The sequence below is a fragment of the Serinus canaria genome, chromosome 5 (genome assembly GCF_022539315.1).
Source record: "Serinus canaria isolate serCan28SL12 chromosome 5, serCan2020, whole genome shotgun sequence".
NCBI lineage: Eukaryota > Metazoa > Chordata > Aves > Passeriformes > Fringillidae > Serinus > Serinus canaria.
The window spans coordinates 25,644,757-25,671,908 of record NC_066319.1 but is presented as its reverse complement, the minus strand read 5'-3'; the positions used below and the strand labels follow the sequence as shown (position 1 = coordinate 25,671,908).

Sequence of the window (27,152 nt, the reverse complement as noted above, 5' to 3'; positions counted from 1 at the left end):
TCTGGGAGTCTGCTTTTGGAAAAGAACCATCCCTCCTCATTAAGCTCTATGCCAGGTACTTACATGAGGAACAAATTGAATCTCTATCAGACTCCACGGTGAGATAAATATAGAGGTTTTATCCTCTACCCTTGTTTTTGGTATCAAAACTAAAACACTTATAAGGATTTTAAATCTGCCTGAGACAGATAGGTTCCTCTGCTAGCTGCTTTTTCCCTTTCTTCACATTTGGTGGCCAAATGGCCAGTCAAAGTAGCTGTTGGAGGTCAAAAGACCCTCCTTCATCCTTATGAGCAGAGAAGATTAGTGACACCATCCTCCAGCCACAAAGCTCAGGTGGCTTGTTCTAGATGACATATTTTATTCTCAGCTTCTTCCAATTCTACCCCAGTAACGCTTTGTCTAGAAATATATTTTATGAAGTTGAAGAGTTGGAGACTGATCAGGGAAGGAATGCTTATTTCCTCAACTTGCCTCTTCCAACATCTTGTTTGGTTTAGATGATGGAACGGGAATCATGCTGCAACTTTCCCAAATCTACCCAGGTGAAAAGGGAGGACAGGAGGAAAGAAGATACACAAAGATCAGGAGTGTACAAAAGCCCATTGATTTAAGACCTAAAGCAGAAGTGCTGGCAAGGAGTGTTGTGCCTGTGGCTAGCAAATATCACACTTTTTACAATGCTGTGATTAACTACATAGCACTGCTAGGTCACCTTCCAGATAGCAGATCCGAGATTCTGGCAGCTTCTTCACTCTCCTTCCCATGAAGAACTCGCTGTCAAAATATTCTGAAGGAATGGAGGCTCCATATTTTGGTATGGCCACTTCGTAAGGAGAGAAATCTGCCCACTCTACAAAGAATTTACATGAGGCATGTTTGCTGCAATAAAAGTAAAACCCCCAAACTTCCCAAGGGTCTTGCTTGCCTCAGCAGCTCTCTACGATCTGCACATTTGTACTGCAAGCTGCACTGTCTACTGCCATACAAACTGAAATATTATTTGCAACCAAAAGCAACCAGCTTTTTCAACTCAGAAAAGCTCTAACATTAGGTTCAAATGCTTAGATATTTATTTCTATATAAAGATTCTGAGATCACAGTTGCCTCTCTAAATCAAGAGCACCAACTATACTTCATGCAAGAGTGGTGTGAATTGCAAGGAGTGACTGGCATGAAAGCTCTATTAACCCAAAAGTGCCAGTCTGCAAGATATAACAAAGAAGCCTGAAGACACATCAACATCACACTAGAAATTACAGTGGGGCATGGATGTGCAGTTTCCTGGCTCAAGCTGTCCTGCACAGGGATTACAGTGAAACAGTTATAAACCTAAATAAACATAAGGATTAATTGCTTTTCTTTTCAGTATCTACTGCTTTTAACACCTTTTGTTGAATGTGGCCTGTATCCATTCAAAGGATGTCATATCACACCCACCACAGCAATCATATTCCAGTCCATTTTCATACCCTCATCAGCACCCTATTTAGGACGTGATAATTGCATTTCACAGCATCCCTAGAAACTAAGGAAGCATCAAAGCCATTCTATAGGCGTGGCAGGAAAAAATCAGATGATTTGCCCACACTCATTCACAGTGTCTGTTGCAAAAATAAGACTTCACCACTGATTTTTAATTAATGTCCTGCTGGACATTAATGTTGTTATCCAACAGATGTGCTCTTTCTAATCAAGCAGTTTGCAAAAAAGACAAACATTTTATTAAAAGATGAATACTGAGCGAGGGTATTCCCCTCTTTTTCTCCCCACATACACACCTCCCTCCAAATCCTCTTTAATCCATACCCAGAATGAGAAGAAACTCCCTGAACACCTACCTCTAAATTTGAAAGTACCAAACTTCTCCTCTTTCACATTGAGGACTGCATAGAAAGGCAGTGGGTTTTGTCCATGCTCCAGTGCCTTGCGCTGGTCTGTGAGTTTGTACTTTCTTGGCTAATAAAAAAGTCACAGTGAACCTCTGTAAGAGCATAACACTGGCACAACCTACCCAAGTAAAGACTTAAAGATTGATAACAGATACTTTACAACGCAGAGGAATCTGTAAGTCACATTTTTTTAAGAGACCTTTTCCTTCATGTTCCTGCACTTTCCTTCCTGGTTGTCTTTTGGGTACCTAGTAACTTCTTCATTAGAATATCCAAGTGCCTTGACTGCTTGCATCCCACAGATCTTTATTAAAGTTGAGGTTAATATTTACATCGGGGCAGATTACTCTAACTTTTAAATGTCAAACTAGAAGCAGACTATAAAAATCTGACTTTTCAGGGAGAGTGGGGGCTGGGAATTCCTCAGTTCTTTCTGGGAGTTTGGCTATTGAAGTCACTAGCTGTTGGGCACCCTAGGACAGAAGCACCTTCAAATGATTATCTACTCTGAAAAATCCTGACTACAAGATCCTCTGTCGTAGTTTACAAACCACATTGGGATGGTTTAGTCTCTTTGGATTTGTTACACACATTGCATCATGCCCTCAAAGAGTAAGGCTCTAAAGAAAGTGGTGTTTCCCAAATGTGTGGCAGGACCATGTACCTACCTGCTCATGCAAGAACATCTCCTGAACAAGTGACCACAGAGTTGTAAAAGATGGGACATGTCCTGCTTTTGCCCTTTCAGCAAGTTCCTTGTGGTAATACTTCAGATGGTCTAGAGACATAAGGTTGAGTTTGCATTTTGTCACTTGTTCTTTTACAGCTTTAAGTGGCCCCTCCAGAGACTTCTGTGACCAGTCAGCATGCTCATACAGGTCTGCTAGTGTCCTAAGGAGCAGAAATGTTAGAAAATCACCCATTTATTTGGATTTTGGAAATTGATACACTTACACAATCACTTCAATCAATTAAAGAGAATCAGTGAGCCTGATTCTCTTCAAACTGAAGTCATAATTGAGAGCCAACAGTAAGAGCTTCACGAGGGAATTATGTTCACTTGTTATCAATGTAAGTCTGAAAGGGATGCATGTCCCACTGTGTGGAAAAGTAGTCCCAGTTATTCCAAATCCAATCTCATTTTCTATACGCACCATGTTGAGCCAGAAGCCCCTGTGAGATAGGTGACACAGTCCAACAGATTTAGCTTCTGAAGAGCTAAGAGGTGGCCAAACATAGCTGACATTGCTCTGAGACCTCCACCTGTTGCCATAACAGCTATTACTGGGACCTGTCCAAAACACAAGGATTATTCTCAGAAAGTTATTCCCTCGCTACCTGGAAAAGTCTAATTACAGCTCTCAGAATTTCTTCAGCGGATTCATTGGAGGACAATGAATTAAATCACCACTTAGCCAATCTTTACGAGTACCTTCCTGAAATTTACCTCTGGAGACTCTTAACCTCAAGGCTTGGATGAGTTTGAATATGCAGTCATTTTAACCTTCCTTCTTACCTTTGCTCTCTGTAATTGGAATTGCAATGATTAAGAATAGATAATTACATTATTTTATTATAAACAACAACAAATTGCAAAAAATGCAATTAAAATGGATTAAGGAAGTTTTTTGAATGCTGCTGATTCTTTGGACAGAGTTCATTTAACAAATATAATTCCAGTAAGAAAATGAGTTTTCCCTTAAAAAGTCCCCCTGGATCTTGGCAACAAAACATACTTCAGCTTGGTACAAAATGTTCTAATGTCCTTTCTTCACCACAAAAAAAGTTTACTTTTTGTCAGAAGTGTTCTGAGAATGAAGAAAGAAAAAAAGTAAACCCAAAGGCATAACATTAAACTGATTTAATAAGTATTTTTGTGAGGTGAATTTCCAATACTCTTGTTTTCCTATTGGTTTGGGTTGCCTTACTAGGCTGTATCTAACACAATGTCTCATATCTTGCTGACTTGCAGCACCATACTGTTGGAAACTGTGTTTGAAGAGTGGTATTATTAAATCCTTGTTATTTGTCCCATTGAAAAGATTGGAGGGATGAATACTTGAGCTGAAATTTCACATGAGTCTGGGCTATGCCATTCTGAGAGCCTCTGCTCTGCTGCCACACAAATCAATGGGTTTTTTAGCAACATGGAAATATTACTAGAAATTTCAAGAGGAGTTGTGCCAATCCTAATTCAACAGACCCACACCCCATGCTTGGATTCCAAAGCACAGACCTCATGTCCATGTAGATCTCTTTCCAGATGAAGAACCTTTTTCAGAGCACCAGCAACAACTCTCTTCCTCTTATGCAGGAACTCCTGCTCTCCTTGGCACAGATCATACCCTAGGCGCACATCTAGTTTTTCTGTGCTGCAACAAATAAATCCAGAGGCACAGGACTGGTGTTTAAAATGTACATGGATCTATTTTCAGCAACTGCAATCTAATGAATTCATTAAAAATCCTGATTCTTTGCTCCGATTTATACAGAAATGTACCTTTCATTTGCAAAGAAATCAACTTCTTTGCTTCTACATGGTCTCTTTATTGCTTCAGTGTAAGATTTACTGTCAGCTGAGGTTAATAAATATGAAAAACAAAGAAGGGCTTCTGTGACTTTCAGTAGCTTTGTAAGCCAGATCCTTTCTATTTCTGCTTTGTATAATTTCTGAGCAAAAGATAACTTAAACCTAACAGAGTCTTTCATGGGCATTTGTACTGCAGATTTATACAGAAACTGCACAATGAAAAAGATATTAAAATAATTTTTGTTTGCTCCTTGTCTGACACATTATTTTACAATGCAACATTTTGTCTTCCCCAGTTTACACTTCTTTCTCTTGATATCAGCAGAGCCACAAGTCTGTTTCCTTAAGAGAACAGGCATCCTTTGGGTAATACAAAGACTCTGATGTTTCGTTATTTCAAATTCTCTTTTCCCTCTGCCTTCTTTCTGTGCCCCTTTTGAAGAAGACTCCAGTCTCAGTTTTTGATTCTTTGATGCAAAGCATACTCAGTGACTAAGTCCCTCACCATTTGAAACTCTGATAATTTTTTTGCATCTTGGTGGGACTCCTTTGCCCTGAGGACATGTAGCTTTCAACTGTTGTGGTGACTTTAATGAGGACTTAAATATCACTACATTTTGCCCCTAGTCTTGTGCATTCCTTATATCTAAACAAAGGATTCTCTGTTCTAGATTTCACAGTCCAAAGAGCAATAAAACCTTTAGAGAAAAAAAACAAGCCAGTCCTCTTACCAAGCATTTAGTTGGAGGTACAACTGTAGAGGGACATTCTGTAAACAAAGAGATGAGAGCAGGAACATAAGTGGAGGGAAAAAGAGAAGTTTTGAATCCTGATTTTCAGTGCCTCCTGAAAAGTCCCACCACTGCCACCCAGCATACTTTTTGGTTGTTGTTTTGGGTTTGGTTTTTTTTAATATTAATGTGTTAAATAGTGAAAGTTATTCTACTCTCCTTACCAGACACAAATTTTGAAAAACTTACGTGTCTTACGGGAAGGGTTATTTTCACTTTATGTCCAACAGGGAGAAATTTCAGTGGTACCGTTAAGGTGTCACTTAAATTGCTGTCGTCATCTTCCTTATCAGAAACTTTCTATACAAAACAAAAAGCATGGACTGTATTCACAGAGAAGAAACAGTGCAGTTCTCTGCTGTTTTGGTCACACCAGAAGGAAGCAAGCAGTAAGAACAGTAGCGGTGTGTGGTGCCCATTACCTGCAGCCTGACTTTTAGAACTGGCTCCCAAGCCTTCACGCAGTGGAAGTAGAAAGTGTCGGTGTCCTCTGTCGTCTTCTGTGTTCTCTCGTGGGATGCAGGCACCGTAAGCACGAGATTTTTACCCTCTAGTAAAAACAGGCTTGTTTAGAGAATAATACTGCTCGGGCAAAAGAGCTAGCAAAGCTGGCAAACTGTTCTGGTGGAGTAATTTTCTGTGGTAGCTCCTCTGTAAACTACCCCACTGGCAGGTCTTCTCCAGCACAGGACCTGGTACTCCTGCCTTTATCCCCATAAAAGTGCTCCCAGAGTCAGCATCTTCTCTTACTTCCACTAGCAAAGTCTACTGTGTCCAAACTTGATAGCCCCAAGGAAAAGACAAAGAGACCAGTCCAGAGCAGCTCAGGGCATTTCAATGCATTGCATTTTATCATTTAGATCACTACCTTTATGTAATTTAGAACATTCTTAGTTATCCCTGTACTCTCAAATGCCTCCATCTGGGTCTGAATGACTATAATAGGGTTGGTTTGGTCACGTCCTCAGTTCACAGAGAAATTGCCATACCTTTCAAGTATCTCCTACTTTCGTTAATGTCTACGTGCACTTCCAAGCAGCAAACCTCACGAGACTGCAAAAGGCAGAAATGGAAAAGGGTGAAGAAAGCAGATAACATATCTGCTGCAAATAATGAAACATCCTGCAGACAACCACCACCTATAATACTGAGCCAACTGAATTGGTCTCAGTGCTGAGAGCGATCCAAGAGAAAATTCAGAGCTCATTATTGCAGGACAGTAGCCCAAGTTGCACTGTGTCCAAGTGTCAACACAGTGGTGCATTGTCAGAGGTTGTTAACACATTCAAATTACCCCAAAATCAGGAAACTCTGTACAGCACACTGGTGCCCAAACACATATATCTAATAATTATCTAGGAAGGGTGGGGGGAAATACCTAATGATGAGTTTCTATGTATTGTGGCAGTGATTAGCCTAAAAAGCATCTTCCTATTGGCCCTGATGTAGGGAAATCATGAATTTGTTCCACCCTACCCTCCACCTGAGTCACTCCAGTTCACCTTTAATAACTCATGCCAGGACAGTTTTCCAAGTCATTTCAGGAACAATGCATGCCAGTCATTGCAACTCTTGTGCCTCACACAGAAAATGAGGGGGAAAGAATAGAAGATGTGTTACTTTGCCTCAGGGGTATCAAGGGCTAGCATCTGGGAACCATGGCAGGCTTGGAGGAGTTGGCATGAAGTCCTTGGTACTCCTTAGCTGCTGGGCCATCCCAAGGAGACAGGCAATGTACTACATGCTGACTAACACCAAAACAGGGCTCTATGTTTCAACAGCTAAAATAACTCTTTATTAAAAACCTCATTTCCCAAAAAGCTGTTACATTAGATACCCTTCCAGTCACAAGCACACTGAACACCTACTATTGTCTTCTACAGACCTTTTATAACCTTTGTTCTTCCTGCCAAGTACCATGCTGTGTTACGAGAAACACAATCAGTTTTCACTTTGAACACCAATAAATATGGGGCTCTGCAAGAGTAACAAACCACAGCCTGGCAACATATTGACCTCTGTAATAGCTGAGGACTTCAAGGACTTTGAGCTGCTGTTTTTTTCTGGAGAGGGCAACAACTGAGCTGTAACACCAGGGCACTGTCCCATCTCTCTGACTTTAAAATGCACACCATGCTCTTATCTATCATGGTAGGTTGTGTTCTTTCTACAAAATGGGGGGAAGAGGAGAGGATCAAAATGAAACAGATGTCATTCCAAGATAAATTCTCATGGGAACCTTACCACTAGGACATCATTGGTAATGAGATGCTCTGGAGGACCAGGACTGAAAAAAACAAAAACGAGTAACAAACAAAAAAAGCTGTATGAATAGGTGGATTTGGTGTGTTTTGTTTCGTTTTTTAAATAGCAGGTATATGACCTTTCCCACTTAATTTGAATATAGGTAAGTTATCACAATTTGTTTTCCATAAGGCAAAAATACATGATCCCGTGTTAAGCATGTGAACCAAAATACAGCACCCAAACAAAAAGACAGAGAGGAAAGCCCATAAAAACACTAATGCCTAAAACTATGTGCTAAGTTACAGCAGAACAAAGGCATATTGGAATATGTGGAATCATGTCCTGCTATTAATAAGTGACCATATGACTTGCAGAAAGCAAAGACTACTATTAATGTGTTCTGCAAACACTCATTAGGAAAGACATTTCTGACTAGTTCATATTATAACTTACGGCTGATCACAGATGAAATGAATGGCAAATAAGAATTAGCTCCCACTGTGCTACATGTATAACTGCAAAACACAGAGGTAAGCAATAAAAAGTCTTTGTCCCAGATGTTTTACCTTTTAAGACCTTGGTCTGTCACTGAATGGATGTGGCTATTTAATTACATGAGTAATCTGTAGAGTCTACTACCAGCATCTTTCACTAAGGCAAATATTCCAACACTTCTATGTTAGACAGTCATAAGTGCTTACATATATCTGAAAGGGCCATTGAAATTATGTAGTACTTAACCTTTGTATGTCTAGGGTATTTCATCAAACACCATTTCCAGGCTTAAAACTTCTGTTTCAACTGTAAAATGTATTTAAATAACTAGGTTTGATTTCTGAGAATGGTCATCATCCAAGTGCCTTATAACTTGAATGGTAAAAGATGTTCCTCTTATTTCTAGTCTGAATCCAGCTCCGAAGCACTGCTTCTCATTCTGACCTTTTATGTGCCTGACTGTGACTGCTTCCACATTTGCAAGAGATGATTACCATCATCATATGTGATAACATCTCCTAAGGTACCTCTCAAAGGTAAATTAAATACATTTGGAGTTTCACTGTGGGAAAAATTAACCAAGAACACAAATGATTTTTTTCCTGCAGTTTCCTCATGTTTAAGAATAAGAAGTCTTATTTGTCTTACTTACAGTTCCTGATCACACAAGTTAGCCAGTTTTCACTGGACTACATTTTTTTTCCTTTTTTCTTTTTTTTTTTTTTTTCTTTTTTTTTTTTTTTTCTTTTTTTGCTAATGCTAAATTCAAATATTCCAGAATGTGTAGTTTAGGGAGTTCTCTTCAACCAAGCCTGTGATAGGATTTAAAAGACAGATAAAATTTATCTTATGGAACTTGTTCTCCTGCAGACAATGCTGATTACCACTTTGAGGGGGGTGGTCTTATTTTCATTATTTGTATGTTTTTTCAGTTTAGCTAAGCTATTGCTAAATGGGCAACTTCCCTGGTACTGTCTACATAACTCCATGTATACATTGTTATAATAATACAAGACAAGTTTTATGGTCTCTGAGAAATTCCCCAATGTTCTAGGCATTGTTCAATTAATATCAACAATTTGAAGAGCACTCACATTAAGTTTCACATTCACCTTGTGTAAAAGTTATCACATTGTGACAATTTTATTACGTCTCCAGGATCTAGATATACATGTTCTACAGAAGTTTAAGATCTGTATGAAATATACTGAAAGGTGGAATTATCTAGAAAAGGTAAGGTAAAAAAAAAAAAATTGAAACTGTGATTTAGGTTCACTGCTGGGAGAAAGAGCTGGAAGAAGTTTCTCATCCTCTGAGGTATCATTACTCCCTGGCAGATCTATACCTTTTAGCTTTGGAGTTTTACTCACACTCTTTCCATCCAGAATTCCACTTCCAAACTTTCCCATTTCTTAGAGCACCTCTCTGTCTAAAAAGAAATGGGTAAAATAAATATAGATTATTGAAGGCTGCAAGAATTTGGCAGCCCAGATACACCCAAAGAGCACTTCAAGGCCTGACATCTCTTCTGCTAATGATACCAAAAAGAGTTTGGTTTTGTGTCTTTCCAAAGCTGAAATTGCAACAGAAACCACAGACTTGTGAAAGTCTGGCACATAAGATTAATAATCTCCCATTGTGTGATACGTAGAATTATACATATTTCCCTCTCTGGCTGAGAGGGAGATCTTGATTGAAAAGGAACTATGATGGCTCTCTGCAAGATAATGAGCATGGGGGAAAGGCATAGAAGCTCAGCAAGAAATGTCACTAAGACCAGAGACATTTTCACATACAAACCATTCAAAGCACATTTGAACTGAACCCAGAGGAGATGAATTAGGCAAGTGACTGAAGTGGTTATTGAATCATTGTATTTCCCAGTGACTCACCCACTGGCTGAGAAGTGCACAGCACCAGCCAGCAGGGTCACAAGGAAAATCCATGCTAACAGCTTTCAGCATGTGGGAAGTAGCTGTTTTTATGGGCTGTCTCTCTCCTGTAATGAGTGTGTAGCAACACCTCAGCAACAGACAAGCCCAGGAGTTGTCAGAGACCTATCCCAGCTTTGTTTACTGGGCAACTCTCTTTCATGGTCTCCTTAATAAAATACCAAAGATGTTAGCAGGACAGACGTTCCTTTACTATGGGCTAGAGAAATCTAGAAGGAAACCCAGCACAAACACCAACAGGGAAAAACACCCGAAAGAACCATTTAATTCAAGTGATGAGTGAATTGTTTTCATGTTTTTAATAAATAAGTTGCCTTTTATGAGGAAATTTCCCCCAAGCATGGCAAAAGTGGGATAAAGCTGAAAGGTAAGCAAGTATTTCTTTGGATTCTAAAGGATAAAAATTATTATTTGCAGATGCTTCTTGTTAAAATATGTTACCCTTAGAGAGCATGAGACAGAAGCAGCTTCATTTTCTGAATTTGTAAAAAGAGATCCATGAAGTCACAAAAATACAGCAAAACTATATCTGCTTTGATGAGGTATTGATAATGATATATACCTGTTCATGAAGATCCAAACCCTACCTAACATGGAAGACAATGTGGACAACAAGATCTTGTCAATCTCTCCCTGTGTTTTCAGCCCTTACCTCTGATTTCAAAGCAAATGTCTCGCGGATTGTCTCCCCAGGTCTGATTCTAGCAACATTAAAAAGAACTGTGAACTGCATGTCATCTTTGGTGAGTACATCTTCATCACACACTGCCAATTCTAAAATATTCTGGTAGCAGAAAAATAAGTAAGAACACTTATTGAGCTTCTGTTAGACAGAAACAAAAAAAATATTATAGAAAAAAATTATTATTGCGACTGTTTCACTAGCAGAGCAGTAAGAATGAAAAAGCATGTCCTTTCCTTCAGTAGTCTGCTAATGTAGAACATTATTACACCCAATCTTGGGAAACTTGTGAAATGGAAAAGAACTACAGCGACAGCTATAACAGAGGTTCCCACTCTCCTGAGACAGAAAGATGCCAGTGCTCTGCACCCCACTGCTAACCCACCCAAAGAACAGACTTAGTTTCTTCATTCCCAAAGTTCTCCAAATTCCACAACTTAGGGAAGGATTAAATTTGTTGTCTACACCACAGCAGCTTCTCTACTCTTCCCATAGAACTGGTGGAGGGAAGGAAAGCTCTTTCAAAGTTAGCCATGCCAAAATAGCACAGAAGCATGCTACAGTAGGGCTTATTTCACTCAGGTGACAACAAAGAGAGTCTGGACTAGCTTAGATGCAGCCATTTACATCAGCAATGTCTGTAAATAGCTGAGCAAAGTACTACTTCTTATGTCTACTCTTCTGTGCAAACCAGTCTGCTAAGCAAGCATTTTCTAAAGTTATTTAGCACAGAGAATCAACAGAGTGTCTACTGCAGATTCTGAGCTATTCAAATTGGTGAAAATTCTATTTTTTTACTACCTCAACTTCTCTCTGGATCCTAAAGTAGAAAGTCTCATTCCAGACAGGGTTGTCAGAATTCCTGATGGTTTTGGTCTGAAGCTTTCCAGGCGAAGCAGACGGCAGCCACAAGCGTACATAGCAGTCTGATGCCGTCACTGCAGCAGAGAAAAATTAAAAACCTGATGCCAGTGTTATAGAGGAACAGTAGGGCTAGGCCGTAATCCTGGAGATTAATAAATATTACTACTTTTTTTTTTTTTAATTAGTAAAGAGATCACCGTTTGGAAACAACCAAGGAAAACCATCTAATTACTGAGTAACTACAAACTGCAAATGTACACATGCACACACAAAGTACACTAAGAGCCACGTTTCCCATGTGAAGAGAAAGAGGAAAGTGGACTATGCCCACTGACCATTCCTCAGGCATAGTCCTTACAATTCCAGTCAATGATGTTAAAAAGTTAAACTGAAACTGCAGCTGGTTCCACAAAGGGCTGTTAGGATGATTACAGGAAAGAAGAATGCATATTACAGCCAAGATCAGAGTCTGGCTTGCTCAGTTGAGTCACACAAGCATGCGGAGGGGACATAATGGCTGTCTAGAGGTGTTAGGCACTAGGCAAGATGATCTGTGGCAGCTCAAGGCCAGCGTGGGCCCAAGAACTGGAGGGCACAAGCAAGTCGGAAATCTTCATTTCACTTCCATCCTATATCTATTCCATATGGTTAGTGCAGGCAGTGCCTCGAGCAGCCATCCTTTGGGGAGAGCCGGGGTGGGGAAGTGCATTTACTTTGTGAAGCTTGGCAACGGTGTGAAAGGAAATCTCCCAGGTGATGTCTTTCAGAGCTGGAGTCAGGACTTGATGGAAGATTTCTACTGCAGCCCGAGATGCCTAAATACTTCAGACTGGTATCAAGCAGTGAATAACATTGCCCCGCAAGGTTTTGGCACGAAAGTGGAACTGTCCCTTCAATAGAGTAGATAGAAGAGATCATTGAAACTCAGAAATACAGGCCTTGTCACACTAACACCTTTCTAGTGTCCACCTCTGGATGGTCCTAGGTGGCATTTGCCACTGGAGCACAAGAAGCCTTTGGCAGGCAGTTACTCAACCGACAGGGGATTCACTCCCCCTGCTCTCCCTCACATCCGGGCTCGGCCCTGCATGGCAAGGCATGGATGGTCTCAGCTCAGTGACTCAAGTAAATCATTGCAAAGTGATGTTTTTTTCTGCTGAGTGAGTCATTTTTCACTAGAGGAATACACAGGCCAGAAGTTTCCAAACTGACAAAAGGCAGCTCAATGCCTCTGAGGAACTCATTGGAGACCTCTGCAAAAATGGCAGCTGAATAGCTGGTCCACAGCACACCTGGAGGAGGAGACATAGGAGGCTGTGAAGGGGAGATAATGAGTTAAAGACACTTGAACACAAAAGTACACAGAAAAGTCTGGTTTGCCTGTATGCTCAGCATGGGCTTAGAACTGGATCTGCAGAGGTCCTCCTTAAACAAAACTATCAATGTAATTCATTGTAACTGGTCAGCAAATACCCTGAAAGATAAAGTATTTTAGAAGGCTTGAAACTCTCTAATTTACCTATGATTATTGTGTAAAATAGGTACGTTTCAATAAAAGGTCCCTAATTCACAGCCTGCATGGCAAAATTTCTGCCCAAGCAGATTCATAGATCGCAGTGTCTTAATGAAGTCTACCTTCCCTTCTTGGCCCAGAAAATTAATCTGAGTGTCTTGTTTTTTGCCAGTTCCCTGAAACGCCACTAGAGATGTACTCCAATCTAATGATACCTGAGACATTGGATCTAATTATAGCCCTGGCATTAGTATTTATATTGCTGTGCTTTACGTACGTTGCTTGCATACCTTCAGAACTTAAGAATATTGCTCACTGTGTAAACTCTGGAGGTGACTAAAAACACAATCAAACCACAACTCACACAGGTCTCTTGACTTGATGTTCTTAGCTTGTATGATTCTTACAGAAAGCATGTGGATGGGGCAAAACTTCATCTGCAGAGAAAACAAAGGCAATAATTTGATCAGCTCAGAATGCAAAAACAAGATGTATTTTGAATAGTACAGGGGACAGTCTGCCCATGTCTGTTGGAAGGGAGGTGACCACCTTCAAGGGGCAGTACACCACGCTGAGATGAAAACACAGCAGGGCACTGGGCTGTTTGCTAAGGAGCTGGAGTAAATGAAGACAGAGAGAAAACACGGGCACAGACAATGGTATGGAAAGCTTTCTTTGTCACCCCAGAGGCACTTGTTTTCAGGCAGTGTATGGCCACAGTGATGGTTGTACTGCCAACACCCCAAGGGTCCTGTGCCACCCACAATGGGGCCTTTGAAAGGGGATATTAGGAATTGCAGCTGCCTGCCCAGGTCATGGCACAGCTGACCTACCCAGGCCAGGGCATGGTGCTCACCAAAATGCACAGTAAACTTCTGACTTTGTATCTGAACTAAGATTAAATTTCTGTGATGCTTGTAAATAGGGCAAGCTCACCAAGTGGCCCTGCTGACTTTGAGGGAATAGACCACAGGCCCAGCAGAGACCCTTCAGACAAAATAAAAACTGCTCTGCTTTGCAGGTGTGATATCACAGAATTCCATATTGTTATGTATCCTGAAAATACCTCATGGAAATGGAAGCACTTGCCTTCCAGACATGAGATTTATTTCTATCACAGGCAGGCTATCATTTTAACACTCTTTCAAGTTACTTGTTCCTAACTCTTGACAGCTAAAGCTTTCCAGATTAAGCTATTCAGAAGATGCTTGCCATTTTCAAAAGATGTTCTGAGAAGCATGAATGAACACATATATAAATGTAACAATCTTAATAACAGAAGCAGGGAAAATACTTTAATCTTTTTTCAAATTGGTGCATTTAAATTTCCTTTTATTTTTCTTCTACTTTTTTTTGTTGTTGTTGTTTTTCTGCATGCCATACTAGCATGGCTTGTCAGCAATATTAAGAAATAATAACATGCAGTTACGACGGTCCCACTACCACTAATAAATTAAAACTTAAAGCTTAAACTACCAACTGAAATAATATCTCTATTTGACTAAACAGGGAATCTCATTACACTGTCACTAAATAATTTGACAATTTTATTTTGAAAGTTAGCACCATGACTAATTTTCCTGACAAGGAAATTATTAACTCTGTAGATACAAACTGTTGGGGAAGGAGGAACCTCTCTACAGAAAGAGTCACTCACTACAGTTAATCTAAAATTATTTTAAAATGAGGTGGAGGCTATTAGTGGACATGTTTATTAGAGATGAGAATAGCCTGCATTCAGTTTCATTCAGGCTGGTTTAGAGGTAAATTACATTACATGAGACGGATATCATCTGAACTGTGAATTAGCATGTTCAAACAAAGGCCTATCTTAAATTTTAATTTATCACTTAAAGTTACATAATTTTTAAATTCAGATTTATATTTAAGAGCTGCCCTGACCAAAGAAATCCTTGTTAAACATATAAAATCATTTTAGTCTGTCTCTTGGCTTGTATAAAATTGCAAAGCAAATTTGTTTTTGTGTGACAAGAACTCTTTCTAGTATGTTTTCCTCCAAATTTAAAACTGACATATTTAAAACTTCCTTAGCTTAATGCATTGTGGACATTACAAGTTCTAATTGGGACACTTCCATATTATTCGAGTTGCCTGCTGAAAGAATTTGACTTCAATATTCCTGTGCAAATAGTTATTTATCATAGAACTACTAGCTGGAACACTCACTCAGCATTCTTAGTGGTTTTCATTTACATGAATTATTGGATTATGTAGACAATTACAGAGGTGACTAGTTTTAATTAATATGTTAATTCTTAGTCATTTTGTAATCAACTTCTCCCTTGCTCAACAGAAGCCCAAACCATTCACAGAATCTGCCTTCACTGAAGAAATACATGTTGGCATAAATTTTGCTTTGAAACATTTAGTGATGAAAATTTCCTAACTACTTATCAAAATGGTGCATCTGCAGGTCATCTTTAGAGTACTCTCAGATGTGACAGATGTCATGTTTTCATCCTCTGCCACTACAGCCAGAGTGCCTCGCTCCTCCTCCCTTCCCCTTCCAACAGCAATCACTTTCCTTAAGCATGTCAACATTTGCCAAACGATGGAAACATCAAAGGTGACTTTTCACTCCTCCTGATCTGGTGCAGCTTAGTCCTGGTGTTATTGCAGGATAAAAGGCAAAGAGATTCAATGGGAAAGTGTGGCCATAATAAACCCTAAGGGCTCTGCAAATCCCACAAGGAAGCCAGAAACCATCCCTTTCCCAAGACTAAAGTTACTCCAACCTGTGATAACCATTCATTTTCTCATCAGATAAAGGCAGAGCTAATTTTCTTCAACAGTCCAGAGCACACTCCTAAGGTCTGATTTGGATGGTCTAAAATAACATCTTTGCCTGAAAGTGCTGATACACCAGAATACCCTTCTACAAAAAATAATTACAGTTAGAGGTACCATTTGCTATTTTCATGACATGAAAAGCAACACGTAACTTCACAATTAATGCAACTTGATGAGTGCAGACACCCTATCCAGACAGCCCTTGACAGACTGGCAGCTGCATTGCTCTTGTTGGTTTTAGCTCACTTCCTTGGGAGGAACATGGTTTCTTGTACAGGCATGCAGAGAGTAACAAAACCCCTCTGTAAACATCCAGAGTCAAAGGCAGCTTTCCCAGAAGCACATCATTCTATTTTTGCTGGGAAATTACTAGTGTTACACTGGGGCCCACAACAGAGCCCAGGATTCAGCTACCTGTGTGTTGCTGCATCCTAAGCAATTGCACTCCAGGCCAATAAACAGTAGCATCTCCAGAGTACCAAAGGGAAGGTTAAAATTTGGGGGGAGAAAAAAAAAAAAATAAACTTCTTTTCACTTGACAGTATTTATCTTTATATATCTGTACTCTCAAACCAAGCTTTGAGAGTAATTGCTGTTTAAAATACAGAAGAGTCAGGAATCAGGAGATAAAACTAGCATGTCAGGATTGCCACAGCTGTATCAAACCTTAACAGACTGAAAATTCACATCTGTTGCCACCATCTCCTTGATTGTAATAATACAGCTCACTGACTTCCTTCCAGAGGAATGTTGATCATCTTTGGAAGGAGACATAAATCTCTTGTTTACAGGCTGTTAGTCACTTAAGGTTTCATTCCAAAAAGACAACTTTGAGCATATGAAATCTTCTCAAAGCTCATAAATATTTAGGAGCCTACCAAAACAATCTGTGGATGGCAGTAAAAGGAGAAAAACCTACCAAGAACTTAAAAGTTTGATTTCAGTCTTCATTGCACCTCCATGCTGCTTCTACAAGATGATCTCATGGCCAGCTTCACTAGAAAATCAGTATTCTAGGGAAGTTTCTGCAGTCTGGGAACCTCATCCCATAACTCCATGTTCTCTTTTTCTTTTATTTTAAATGAGTCCTTGGTTTGTGCATGTTGGAAGGCTGATTGGAATGTCAGTGTTTCACTCCCCCTGCACCAAGCTTAGGCAGCCCTCTGAGCAGAGTTCTCACCAGGGGATAATGCCAAATTACATTAAGCTTTAGATGAGGATTTTGCTGTCTTCTGACATTTTGATAATAGTTGTAGGATTTGTCACTCAGCTTTATACATATGTTTCAGACATGAATAATTAATTTATTTCATGGATTACTTCTTTCTCCAGTGGTGTACTAGAAGCTGTACAATACCTTGCCTACAAGATCTCACACCAATGTAATTATTTGGTATATGCTTACCATTATTTTATGTTAGATACTGAGGATTTGGTCCAACTACAATTTGGCAATTTACGAAACTGAGATGAAATCTATAAATGTATAAACTATAAGAAAGCTTAATTACCACCCTGGTTCTAAAGCACTCTCTTCCTCTAGATCCCCTAATACCTAGTGTGGGCTCTTATCCCTTCCATCACTGAGAACACTGCTAGAAATTTGTCTTTCCAACCAGCTGCCTACTTTCATTAAAATTAAAGGGATGAAAAGCTCTAGTGGAAAAAGTGACTGACTGAAGAAATATTGAAAACTATGAGAGTCTCATTTTGCTTGGGAAACACAATTGTCCCAAATTTTACCATTGGAAGTTGAACAATTTGTGAGGAAATCCAATTCACCTTACAAACATATACCGTGATTTCATGTAATCACTGATGGATTACTTCAAGAATCATTGTGGATTTGGGATGTATCTCCTGTTCATATATATCAGTCACCGCTTTACACATATGAGTGGGTCCCTTGGGGCTTTGTAAGAAAAAATTTCTGAGTATTTTTCCAAATGAAAATTATTCCACAGTCCATAAAATAAAACTTGTAAGAAGGGATTATTCTTTTCTGAGCAAAAGAAAAGACATTGTTACGAATATGATAAGTTGTAAATTAATACTGACAATCACTTGTGTGTCAATTTGGTAGCTCTCCTAAAGTGCAAAAATCTAACTGGAGATTAGGAGATCTTCCTAGATAGTTCAAAGAATCAACGCACTTCTAAACATGTGGGTTTTTTAATGTAAAAGAAAAAAAAAAAAAACACAAAACCACTCTGTTCTTATTTCCATATCTATTTACCTACTTATACAAACTGAAACACTGGCTTGCCTGACACAACAGCAGGGCCACCTGCAGTACTGAATTAATCTCGTTCCTTGGGAACAGAAGCTTTCTGACCTGAAACTATGCTTGCACTCAAGCCTTTTGGCAGTGGTGCCTATTAACCAGGAGTCTCTGTACTCACGGAATAGCCGTTGCAGCATTGGGGTGAAATGCAAGAATTCTGTCACTGAAACTTTCTAGATAAAATTGTACCTGAGCTATCTACCCATTTATCAGCTCCAGAACTGTCTCACTAGATACAACATTGATCTTTAAAACAGATAAATAATATTCATGTCTACAATAGAGAGATACGTCTGGAACTAACTGGTAGATGGACTAGATACAAATTTTATCCAGAAAGTACATGGCATTTACAATTTATTTTCTCTTCTTGAATGTTTGTATATTTTTAATCTATCCCTTGAACCATCTGTTCAAGCTACTGATATTTTTCTAATCTTTAACTTTGCCTGCAAATATTACCATGGCACCATTAATGACCTCTATAGGCTGTAGCATGTAACATTGTTTCTCACTACATTTTAAGCCCATGAATGCCCATCTTTCTTTTATTTGTTGTGAAATTTGAATAAGAATTTGATACATAAAAAATGATTATCTGTAAATAATTCATGCTTTGCATTCAGACAAAATCAACACACATGTTGATTTTTTTTTTAAGATATACATGAGAAAACGAATTTTCAGCTAATAGTTCTGTTGATTTATACTAAAAGCCATCAGTTAAAATCTCTGAATGGAACTTACTATTAGAAAACTCAAGTCCAGACATGAAATACTTCCACTAGAATTGCAAAAGCTGTAAACATTACATTAAAAATAGTTAGATCTAAACAGGTCAAACAGGTCATTAGATGTCTCCCCTGCAGCTAAAGTAATATAGATTATGCTTTGTTGCTAGATAAAGCTCTTGGTTTATTTCAGCTGGGGGAAGCAATGAACATGTGTTCAAGAAAAGCACGCAGGAGAGCTAAAGCACTTTCATTTTATGGGAGGTAAGCTCTCCAAGAGCAGCCTCCTCTTCCTCCAGGGACTTCACTCTGGCATGCACACCAAGGACAAAGGCAAAGCGCCCCATTTGCTGTGTGCTTTCTCTGAAGCTCGCTTACGCATCAGTTACTGTGAGGTAAAAGAGGAGAGCGGCCAGGCTGCACAGATCAGGATGCCCCTGCCCCACCACAGCAGGCTCTGCATCCCAGCAGATGCACGGAGGAGGGAGTTTGCTCGGGACAGCTGGAGCAGAGAGGGCCAAGAGCGAGGTGCCCGGCCACGGCGAGCGCGGGGCTCCGCTCTCTTACCTTGGCTGGTGGGCTCCCCATGGCACTGAAGATGGCGGCAGGACCGAAACCCCAATTTGGTTAACAGATCTGTCAGCTGACAAACAGGCTGGCAGCTTGTTGTGCTGCTGCTGCTGCTGCTGCTGAAATAACCTGAAGGACACATATAATTTATACAGGCGCCGAGCTCCACCCTCTGCCTCCTCTGTGTGGAGGAGAGCCTGCCTACATCTGAGAGGGAAAGATCTGCAATGTCAGAGGTGAGCAGAAAGGCTGACACTTTTAGTATTTCTCACAATTTGCTGTTGCTCTAACATCCTCCCACCAGGTTTTTGGGTTGATTCTGACATGTTCAGAAAGTCTTCCTTCACTCTCACCCCTTCCACAAATCTAGTCAGAAGATTAATTTTCAGGAGCTTTTAAGTTCTTCCACAAAATACTCCATGAAAAAGAAGGCCAAAGGGAATGCAGAACCCAATCTCACCTACTACAATCTCTGGTGGGAGACCAACCCACTTCCGAGTGCTCTTTTCAACTTTTCCTACAACAGGGACTTGATATATTCCCAATATATTATCAGGAATCTTTCTGACAACTGGTAAATCACGACTCCTGAGCTGGAAGTGCCTACTGGCTGATCACCTGGCCAAGGCAGAGATGCTGGTGAAATTGAGATAAATATTGGCAGAGAAAGGGAAAGCTGCATGCCTTCTGGGCTTTTTCCCTCTACCTGCTACTTATATGAATATGACAACTTGACATTTCCCAGCTTCCCATCCTGTTCCCCCATCAACTTGCTGTAGACAGTGCTGAGTCAACAGGGCATCCCTGAAGATGGCTGGGTCCTAAGGCATCCCTGAAGATGGCATGGCTTCCTCCACTTCTCCCATGTCTACTGTGACCTGCTGACAGGGCTCCTGTCAGGACATTGCTCCAAGCAATCTGCTCTGTCTGTACCTTAATCCACACTTGCAATTTCATGGTGTACCGACCCAGACTTGGAAAAGGCCTGGAGGCCACCATAAGTTTTCAGTAAGGTATGTACTCACTGGGGCATAGTAATACCAGATAGGATCACGCCTCACAAAACAGCCAGTGGACACCTTAAACTAATGGAAAATGTCAAGAGTTAATTTTCATCAAATAGTATGAATTTGCTTTTTGACAAGTGAAAAAAAAAATTAATTATAACCACAATAGTTGTTTAGGAAAATAGGTTTACCTGAAATCTTTGGCTTCAGATTTTTCATGAAAGTCAAACACATACTGTGGATCATCCACTTTGTAAAATATTTTCCACAAAAAACTGCCACCTGTTAAAATCAGTTTTAGGCAGATGCTCCTGGGCTTCTGCAAGTGACAACCAACCACTCAAACTGATGTTTTGCAGACTCTGCTCTGGAAAGCAGCACCATGCTCACCACCAGTGAGGACTAGACACACTAGGTTGAAATCTTTGAACTACTAAGAAGAAAGATATCTCAAATAAAGGTCTGGTGTTTACATGTAGTATATCAAAGGGCAGCTACAAAGAAAAATCAATCAAAACTCATTTGAAAGCAATGTGGAGTTCAGAGCAATTAACTGTGCAAGCCTGCAGGACTCCTGCAGTAACACTGCTTTAACAGCCTCACTTGGGCACTTTGATAGGACCAGTTAAGACTGCAGTGCACACACTCATCTTCTCGCTTCCATGGACACAGGAGTCTGTAACATCCCATTTCCAGAGACAAGGAAAAAAAGCAAAGAATAAAGGAAAAAAGCTCTTCTTCAGAGAGGAGTCTTGGTTTTCCACTTTTGTATTGCTGTTGCAGTTTTGATCAGACAGTCTGCTGCTATAGTGAACTGAGAGACAAAAGCAGTACATTGACAAATTTACCTCCAAAAGAGAAGGCAAGTGGAAAACCAGCCAGAGAACAATGAACTCCACTTAGAGAGTGGTATGTCTGCCTGGAAACAGAGCAACACATTAAAAACAGAAGAGCTGTTTTAATGCAGGGAGACCAATGTCTTAATGGAACAGGAAAGAAGAAAAAAAGCTCCCAGAATGCCTTCAAAACAAGGTGCAAAAGTTATTTTGGAGAGCTATGGAACTAATTTTTCCAATAATCCCTCCAAGTCCAGTAAATGAGCATGGCCAAAAGAAAAGTTTTGTGTTTCTTGTCAACAAGCACGCTGACACCTACTACATCCATTTCCTGCTGGCCATCAGGGAGATGGGCTATGTGACATCAGGGCTTGCTGCAGACATAAAAAATGTACAGCACAGGGAAAGTAAGACAAAGTCAACTGCATGTGGAAAGTAAGACAAGGAAGGAACTGCGTAAGGAAGGAAAAACAAAACTTAAAGGTTAAACCTGAACCAAAGAGGGCACAGCAGAATATGTTAGTGAACTAGATAATAACCAGGCAACAACTTCAAGATGGTACACAAGTCCTCCCCTTTTTAGAGGGAGGACAGTCATGCCAGGCTTATACAAGTGGAGTTAGGCTCAGAAAATACCATACTGTACCTGCAGCATCAGATTGTAAAAGACAGTTCAGGAGATAAAGAGAAAAGATATCCTAGAAAGATTGTACTTGTTAATTAGGACAGTCTCATTCCACATTTGTGACTGAATCTTACTTCTTTTCCAAACTGCTATTAAGAAAGTACTTGGGAATAAACTGGGGTGGGGGAAGAGACAAAAAGACCTATTCAATTACACCAAGGTTAAATTGGTTCATACACTACCTGTTGGCATTTGGGTAATGCACACAAGAGACTGTGAAACAAATGGAATGGAAGGAATGCAAGCCCATACTGCAAGCTCAGCATGAAAGAAATAAAAGTCAATTAATCTAGCATTCAGCTACATGCAGTTTACCCAGTGGGCTGCTCACTAACTGCCCCTTGCAGGAAGCTACTGAGCTGCCAAAAACCAATTGGTATGGTGGGATCAACTCCAGATGATTGTGAACTGGACTATCCTATGGTGGCATAATCTGAAAAGCTAACAGGGACAGAACCTACAAAAGAGACAGAAGTCTCATTTAGTGGAGATCATCATTTGCCCCAGCAATGGCACTGCAAAATTTCAAACTGAGCTTTGGTGTACAAAAACTGCCCTCACTGAGGCACTGTCTTCAGAGTCCTTCCACCCTTGGTCCCAGCAGCTTCATGAGGAAGGATGGCAGCTACCAAAGCACACTCCTGTAGATATAAAACTCCCATAACTTTGTTTCAGAAAACTTTTGCATTCCTTCCATAAAAGCTTTTAAATAGAGATAAGTGATGGCTCTTTCTAGGGCTAGGTGCAGCCACACCACTGAGTAGGTGGAGGAATGTGCATTTTGAGGAGATGTATTGTTTTGCCAGGCAGAGACAATGGGCGATAACAGTCACTTTTTTTTGCCTCATAAGTCAGTTTGTAACTTGGTTCAGCTGAATGGCTAGATTAGGAAAATTATAGTTATCTAAGAAAAGAAATGTGTATAGTCAAATTCAAACCACATTTTTTAAATGTTCTCAGAAATTGAGAAAAAAAGTAGTTTTTTTCAGTAGCTGATCCCCAAAATATTTTTTCCATATTTGTTTTCTTTAACTACTGTAAAAAATAACCCAAACAACAACAAAAACTTTATTAAAATATATCTCAATTTTTTCAATTCAAAGTTATCATGTGAAACAAGGAGCTATAAAGCAAGCTTCAGAAATGCCATATTTAGAACATGTAACATTTATTTTTGAAATTAAAGCTAAGTTTTCATTGTTTTCCCCCTTGCCCCATTCTGAGCAAACAACATTCTGAAATTATTTTAGAATTTTGAATACTTTCCAAACAACCATTTTCAGAACCTGCTGTTAATTAGAACAAAACTACAGGTTGTCTGTCTGAGCAGCAATCAGGTGATAACATTTGTAAATGAACTGTCCTTCTGGCTATCAAGATCCAGCCCTGTTTCAGAAAAGTAAAAGGTGTTATATCCTCTTACCTATCTCCTGAACCACTGTTATCTTAAACAAAGGCTTCACACAGTAAATCCAGTATCACTGGCTCTTTTTCCTGGCCAGAGTAAGGGAGTTACTAATTTCCTTAGGTGCTTTGCAGGTGTGGTTGTAAATATGGAACGATAGTGATCTTTGTGGCTTCACCATGTGAGGAAGCTGCTTATTACTTACCTGGGGTATCTGAGGACTGCAGTGTTACCTTTCCAAGACACGTCAATGTAAAGCCACACATTGAAACCTACTGTGTTTATGTTTAGAAATTGTTCTTTTATTTAAACCCAGTGATTGCAGCGCACCTAATTGAAAAAATAATTGAGTAAGATATTTCAATGTCGTTCCACTCAAGCCAGTTTCTGAAACCTTTATCTTTAGATCTTATTCAAATAGTCTGACACTGATGTCAGTATAAAATTGCTTGTGCAAAGACCTCAGAAGAGTTAGGTAAGTATTACACTTCACCACTTGGCTGACAGGAACACATGACTTATGGTTATGGTATTCAGCTTCAAACTATCACAAGAAGAGTTGCCTTCAAGAGGCAGGCTTGCCACCTACCTCTTGTATTTATTTAATGGTCGCTTTTTTAGAATCAAGAGAGTAACTCTTGCTTTCTGTTACTGCTTTTCAGTCTCTATGACTACATGCTCTTTGGGGCAGGATCTTCTAAGGACATGTTTGCTACTGAAAGTTATTACACTGGGCAAGAGTAATTAAAACACAAAGGTTGCAGTGATTGCATGACACATACAGCAGCATTTCCTTTGTGTTTCTGTCCAATTCTCTTTCAACTCTATATGTGGGTTTTTTCAAGGTCCAACATTTACCTGAGCACAGCTCTTAGATGTTGGCTGAGAAAGAAATAAAAGATACACTGTAATTTATTTCAAATAATATGGAAGTCATTAAGAGTTCAACTAATGCATTCTGCCAGTAACTTATTGTCTAAGAAGCCCTTCAAAAATAGCAAGACTAAAACAGTAGCAGGCATCCTCCCTGTGCTATTCTGTAGGTTGGTATTGCCAGTGGGTAGGCTTCTTAACTAAAGCTAGCATCAGCCAGCTAGCCAAAGCTAGTCCTGGCCTAGGTAACCTGGAAGATTTTAGTGAAGTGCAAATGTAAGAAAACCACTGAACTGAGCATAGAGGCAAGGCAAAGAAATATGGAAACAGCCAAATCAGGGAGAACTGAATGCATTCAAGTAAATCACCAGTAGCTCTGGAAACACCTGCAAAGCATGCCTTTAGAGCAGGCACACTGATCACTATCAGTGAATGCCCACACAGAGTCCTTGGTAAATATCCCAAAATGCTCAAGTCTTAAAAACACCTAATGGCAAAGTTTCATGTTGCAGCAGGAAATCTAAGAGCTAGTTGCTGCTAAAACAGGAGGTTTTGCTCCAGTCAACTCCCAAGCTTAGAAAGCCCTGCTCCTTCTCCGCAGTACTGGCTCTGGAACTACTCTGGCAAAATGCTGAGCTCATTTGAGGGGCTGAAGCAACTGAAAACTACTCTTCTCCTTTTCCTGAGGAATTTCCAGGGCTGCCCTTCTGTAGTGGCATGCAGCCCTTACCTCAGCTTGAGCTCAGTAGTGAGCATCTGACCATGGACAAGCAGCACTGTCCATGAGAGCTGTCTAAAGCATCAGTACTCCAAGGGAAATGAGTATTAGAGTTGGAAAACACATCAGACAGCTCAGTGCACATTCCTGCAAGTGGATCATTACCCTCCACTGATCCCACTACCAGAAAGTCACAGGTCTTTTCACCACCTCTTTGTAGGTTGTGTAGATCTTCTAAGTTTACTGAAAGACTGTCAAATTTGAAAACTGAATTTTTTCCTTTCTTCACTTACGTCCCTTTTTTTAAATACAAAAACTCTAGACATCCACCAAGCTATATGAACAATTTAAAATAAAATAACCAGAGTTTGACTTAGTCATTAGAGTTATTATAAGCCTTGCAAGCTTATTTACAGCAATTAGGAGCCCTGTGACTCACTTCTGGTGAATTATAACTTCTGACAGCAGAAGACAACTTCAGGGGTTCTACAGAGGATTTGAATACAAAAGTTCCTTCTGCATTGATGCTTATCCCTGTAGAATCTCTCATTTCTGATGAGAAAAATTTCTCGCTTAGGTGTGTTTCTCTTCTTCCACTCAACTTGTACTATTTCTGTGACAAAAAGAAGTCAAAATTTTCCTAATACAGCAAGTGGGAATTTGCCTTGCTGAAAGCACTCTCAGCTTAATCCCAGTAGTATGAAAGCAGCTTTTTGCCACCTGCTCCCCTTAAGCCAGCAGAGAAGGCACATCAGAGAAGTGTGAGCAGAGAGCCTGGCTCACAGTGAGCATCTCAGCTGGTCTCAGGAGAGCTGCTCTAACCTGTGCCAAGGCAGAGTCATTCACTGAGCCTGATATTATCTCTAAATGTCTCTGTATATGCATATTAGGTCAGGGTTAATTCCTCTGTTTCAGCAGCACATAAAACATGACACTTGCATAACACTGCAATTTTAAATGCTTTTGGTCTAGTAGAAAAAAAATATTTTTACAGGCACAAATCTTATTTGACCTCTTAACATATATAATACCTTGGGAATTCTGAAACTCTGAAGATTTTTACAAAGTGCTTCTTGAAACCTGAGAACTTAGAATAGCAAATCACACCAAAGCCAAGAGAAATGTATAGCCTTCAGCATCTCTAGGAACTAGAGTGTTTTTAACTGTAGCCTCCCACATTCATGGTCTGTGTGGCAGGTAAGACCTGGCCATGACATGGGCAACAATAGAAAAGTTTTTTGTGTAGGCCATGAAAAGCATTGAGTCTGTTTAGAGCAGAACATTAAATTAAGCTACCTGCACTGCCTCATGTGGCAAAGGATTCCAGACCTATGTGCCAAAGGCCCAAAATTAGATCTCCTGGCCCTAGCTAGGAAGAGTCTGAGCTGGGGGAGATGCATCCACTCAGAGACTCTAGCTTCCAGGGGCAGAGATCTGATGGAAGACAAGATTTCAGGTGATCACCTCTCCCATAAACAGCTCCAGGAAGCTCACCCACAGCCTGCCAACGCAGCAGAGCACAAACCACTGCTGGTGCCCTCCCTGCAACACGCACAATTTGTACTCTGCAACCCTTCCCCATGCAACAGACACATTGCAAAGTGGCAGAGACCCTTGCTTTGTATGATTCAAAACCACTAATTGTTGGTCTTCCCTCCTGTGTAGTTACACACATACTGAATGCATTTGTCAGCCAAGTAGTAGCAAGCAAACTGTGAACCACAAAAAGGTAAAATGTCCTGCACCAGCGCTGGGAACTGGAATGTTCATCCCACGGAGGAAATCATGTTGGCACACCCCCCTAAAAAGATTTCACTCCAATATATAAGGAAGATTTTGAAACATTTCTGGGTTGATGCCTCAGCTGACAAGCCAGGACCCTGCCTACACAGCTGTTTTGGCTCAGCAGTCCCCTGGGCATGCTGGGAGCTTCACAGCTGAGATCTAGGAAGCTGGAGGCAAAGGAATTGACCAACAGCCTAAGAACATCTAATGGGCATCTCACTCACCTGCTGACCAGCCTAGGGGGTAGCCCCTGGTGAGTGGGAGAAGCCAGCAGTGTCCTGTCATCACAGAATGATGGGTAGCCAGAGGAACAGGCCAGGTGGGTCAGCAAGGCATATGAAACCATGACAGCCTTCCAAGCAGGTTTCCGTGAAGCAGGAGAACCAGCCAGCCCAGCAATACAGAACCCAATCACCATTTTTATACAGGGAAGTGTTGCATCAGAAAATGCATGATCATCTCTGTTCATCAGACACCTCTT

At 40.3% G+C, this 27,152-nt stretch overlaps 2 protein-coding genes across 6 annotated transcripts in view; both read right to left on the bottom strand.

Annotated features, from left to right (window-relative positions):
• Positions 1–20,378, bottom strand: part of PLA2G4B (phospholipase A2 group IVB) — a 29,596-nt gene extending 9,218 nt beyond the window's left edge. Inside the window, exons 1-16 of one of the 5 annotated variants that reach the window (XM_009102442.4) lie at positions 19,360–19,509; positions 13,331–13,403; positions 12,167–12,343; positions 11,391–11,527; positions 10,560–10,691; positions 9,326–9,384; positions 7,458–7,500; positions 6,203–6,266; positions 5,636–5,763; positions 5,403–5,513; positions 5,154–5,191; positions 4,129–4,264; positions 3,047–3,183; positions 2,561–2,783; positions 1,842–1,959; positions 716–853 (exon numbers count right to left, since the gene is read on the bottom strand). In XM_009102442.4, the coding sequence (XP_009100690.1) occupies positions 716–853; positions 1,842–1,959; positions 2,561–2,783; positions 3,047–3,183; positions 4,129–4,264; positions 5,154–5,191; positions 5,403–5,513; positions 5,636–5,763; positions 6,203–6,266; positions 7,458–7,500; positions 9,326–9,384; positions 10,560–10,691; positions 11,391–11,527; positions 12,167–12,343; positions 13,331–13,403; positions 19,360–19,380 (1,735 nt within the window). In that variant the 5' untranslated portion in view covers positions 19,381–19,509. Of the gene's footprint in view, positions 1–715; positions 854–1,841; positions 1,960–2,560; positions 2,784–3,046; positions 3,184–4,128; positions 4,265–5,153; positions 5,192–5,402; positions 5,514–5,635; positions 5,764–6,202; positions 6,267–7,457; positions 7,501–9,325; positions 9,385–10,559; positions 10,692–11,390; positions 11,528–12,166; positions 12,344–13,256; positions 13,404–19,359 lie in introns of all 5 variants that reach the window. The other 4 variants (XM_018907653.3, XM_050975237.1, XM_018907657.3 and 1 more) reach the window with 4 other exon arrangements.
• MAPKBP1 (mitogen-activated protein kinase binding protein 1) overlaps positions 1–27,152 on the bottom strand; it is a 529,170-nt gene that overhangs the window by 370,449 nt on the left and 131,569 nt on the right. The gene's annotated exons all lie outside the window — the stretch shown is intronic.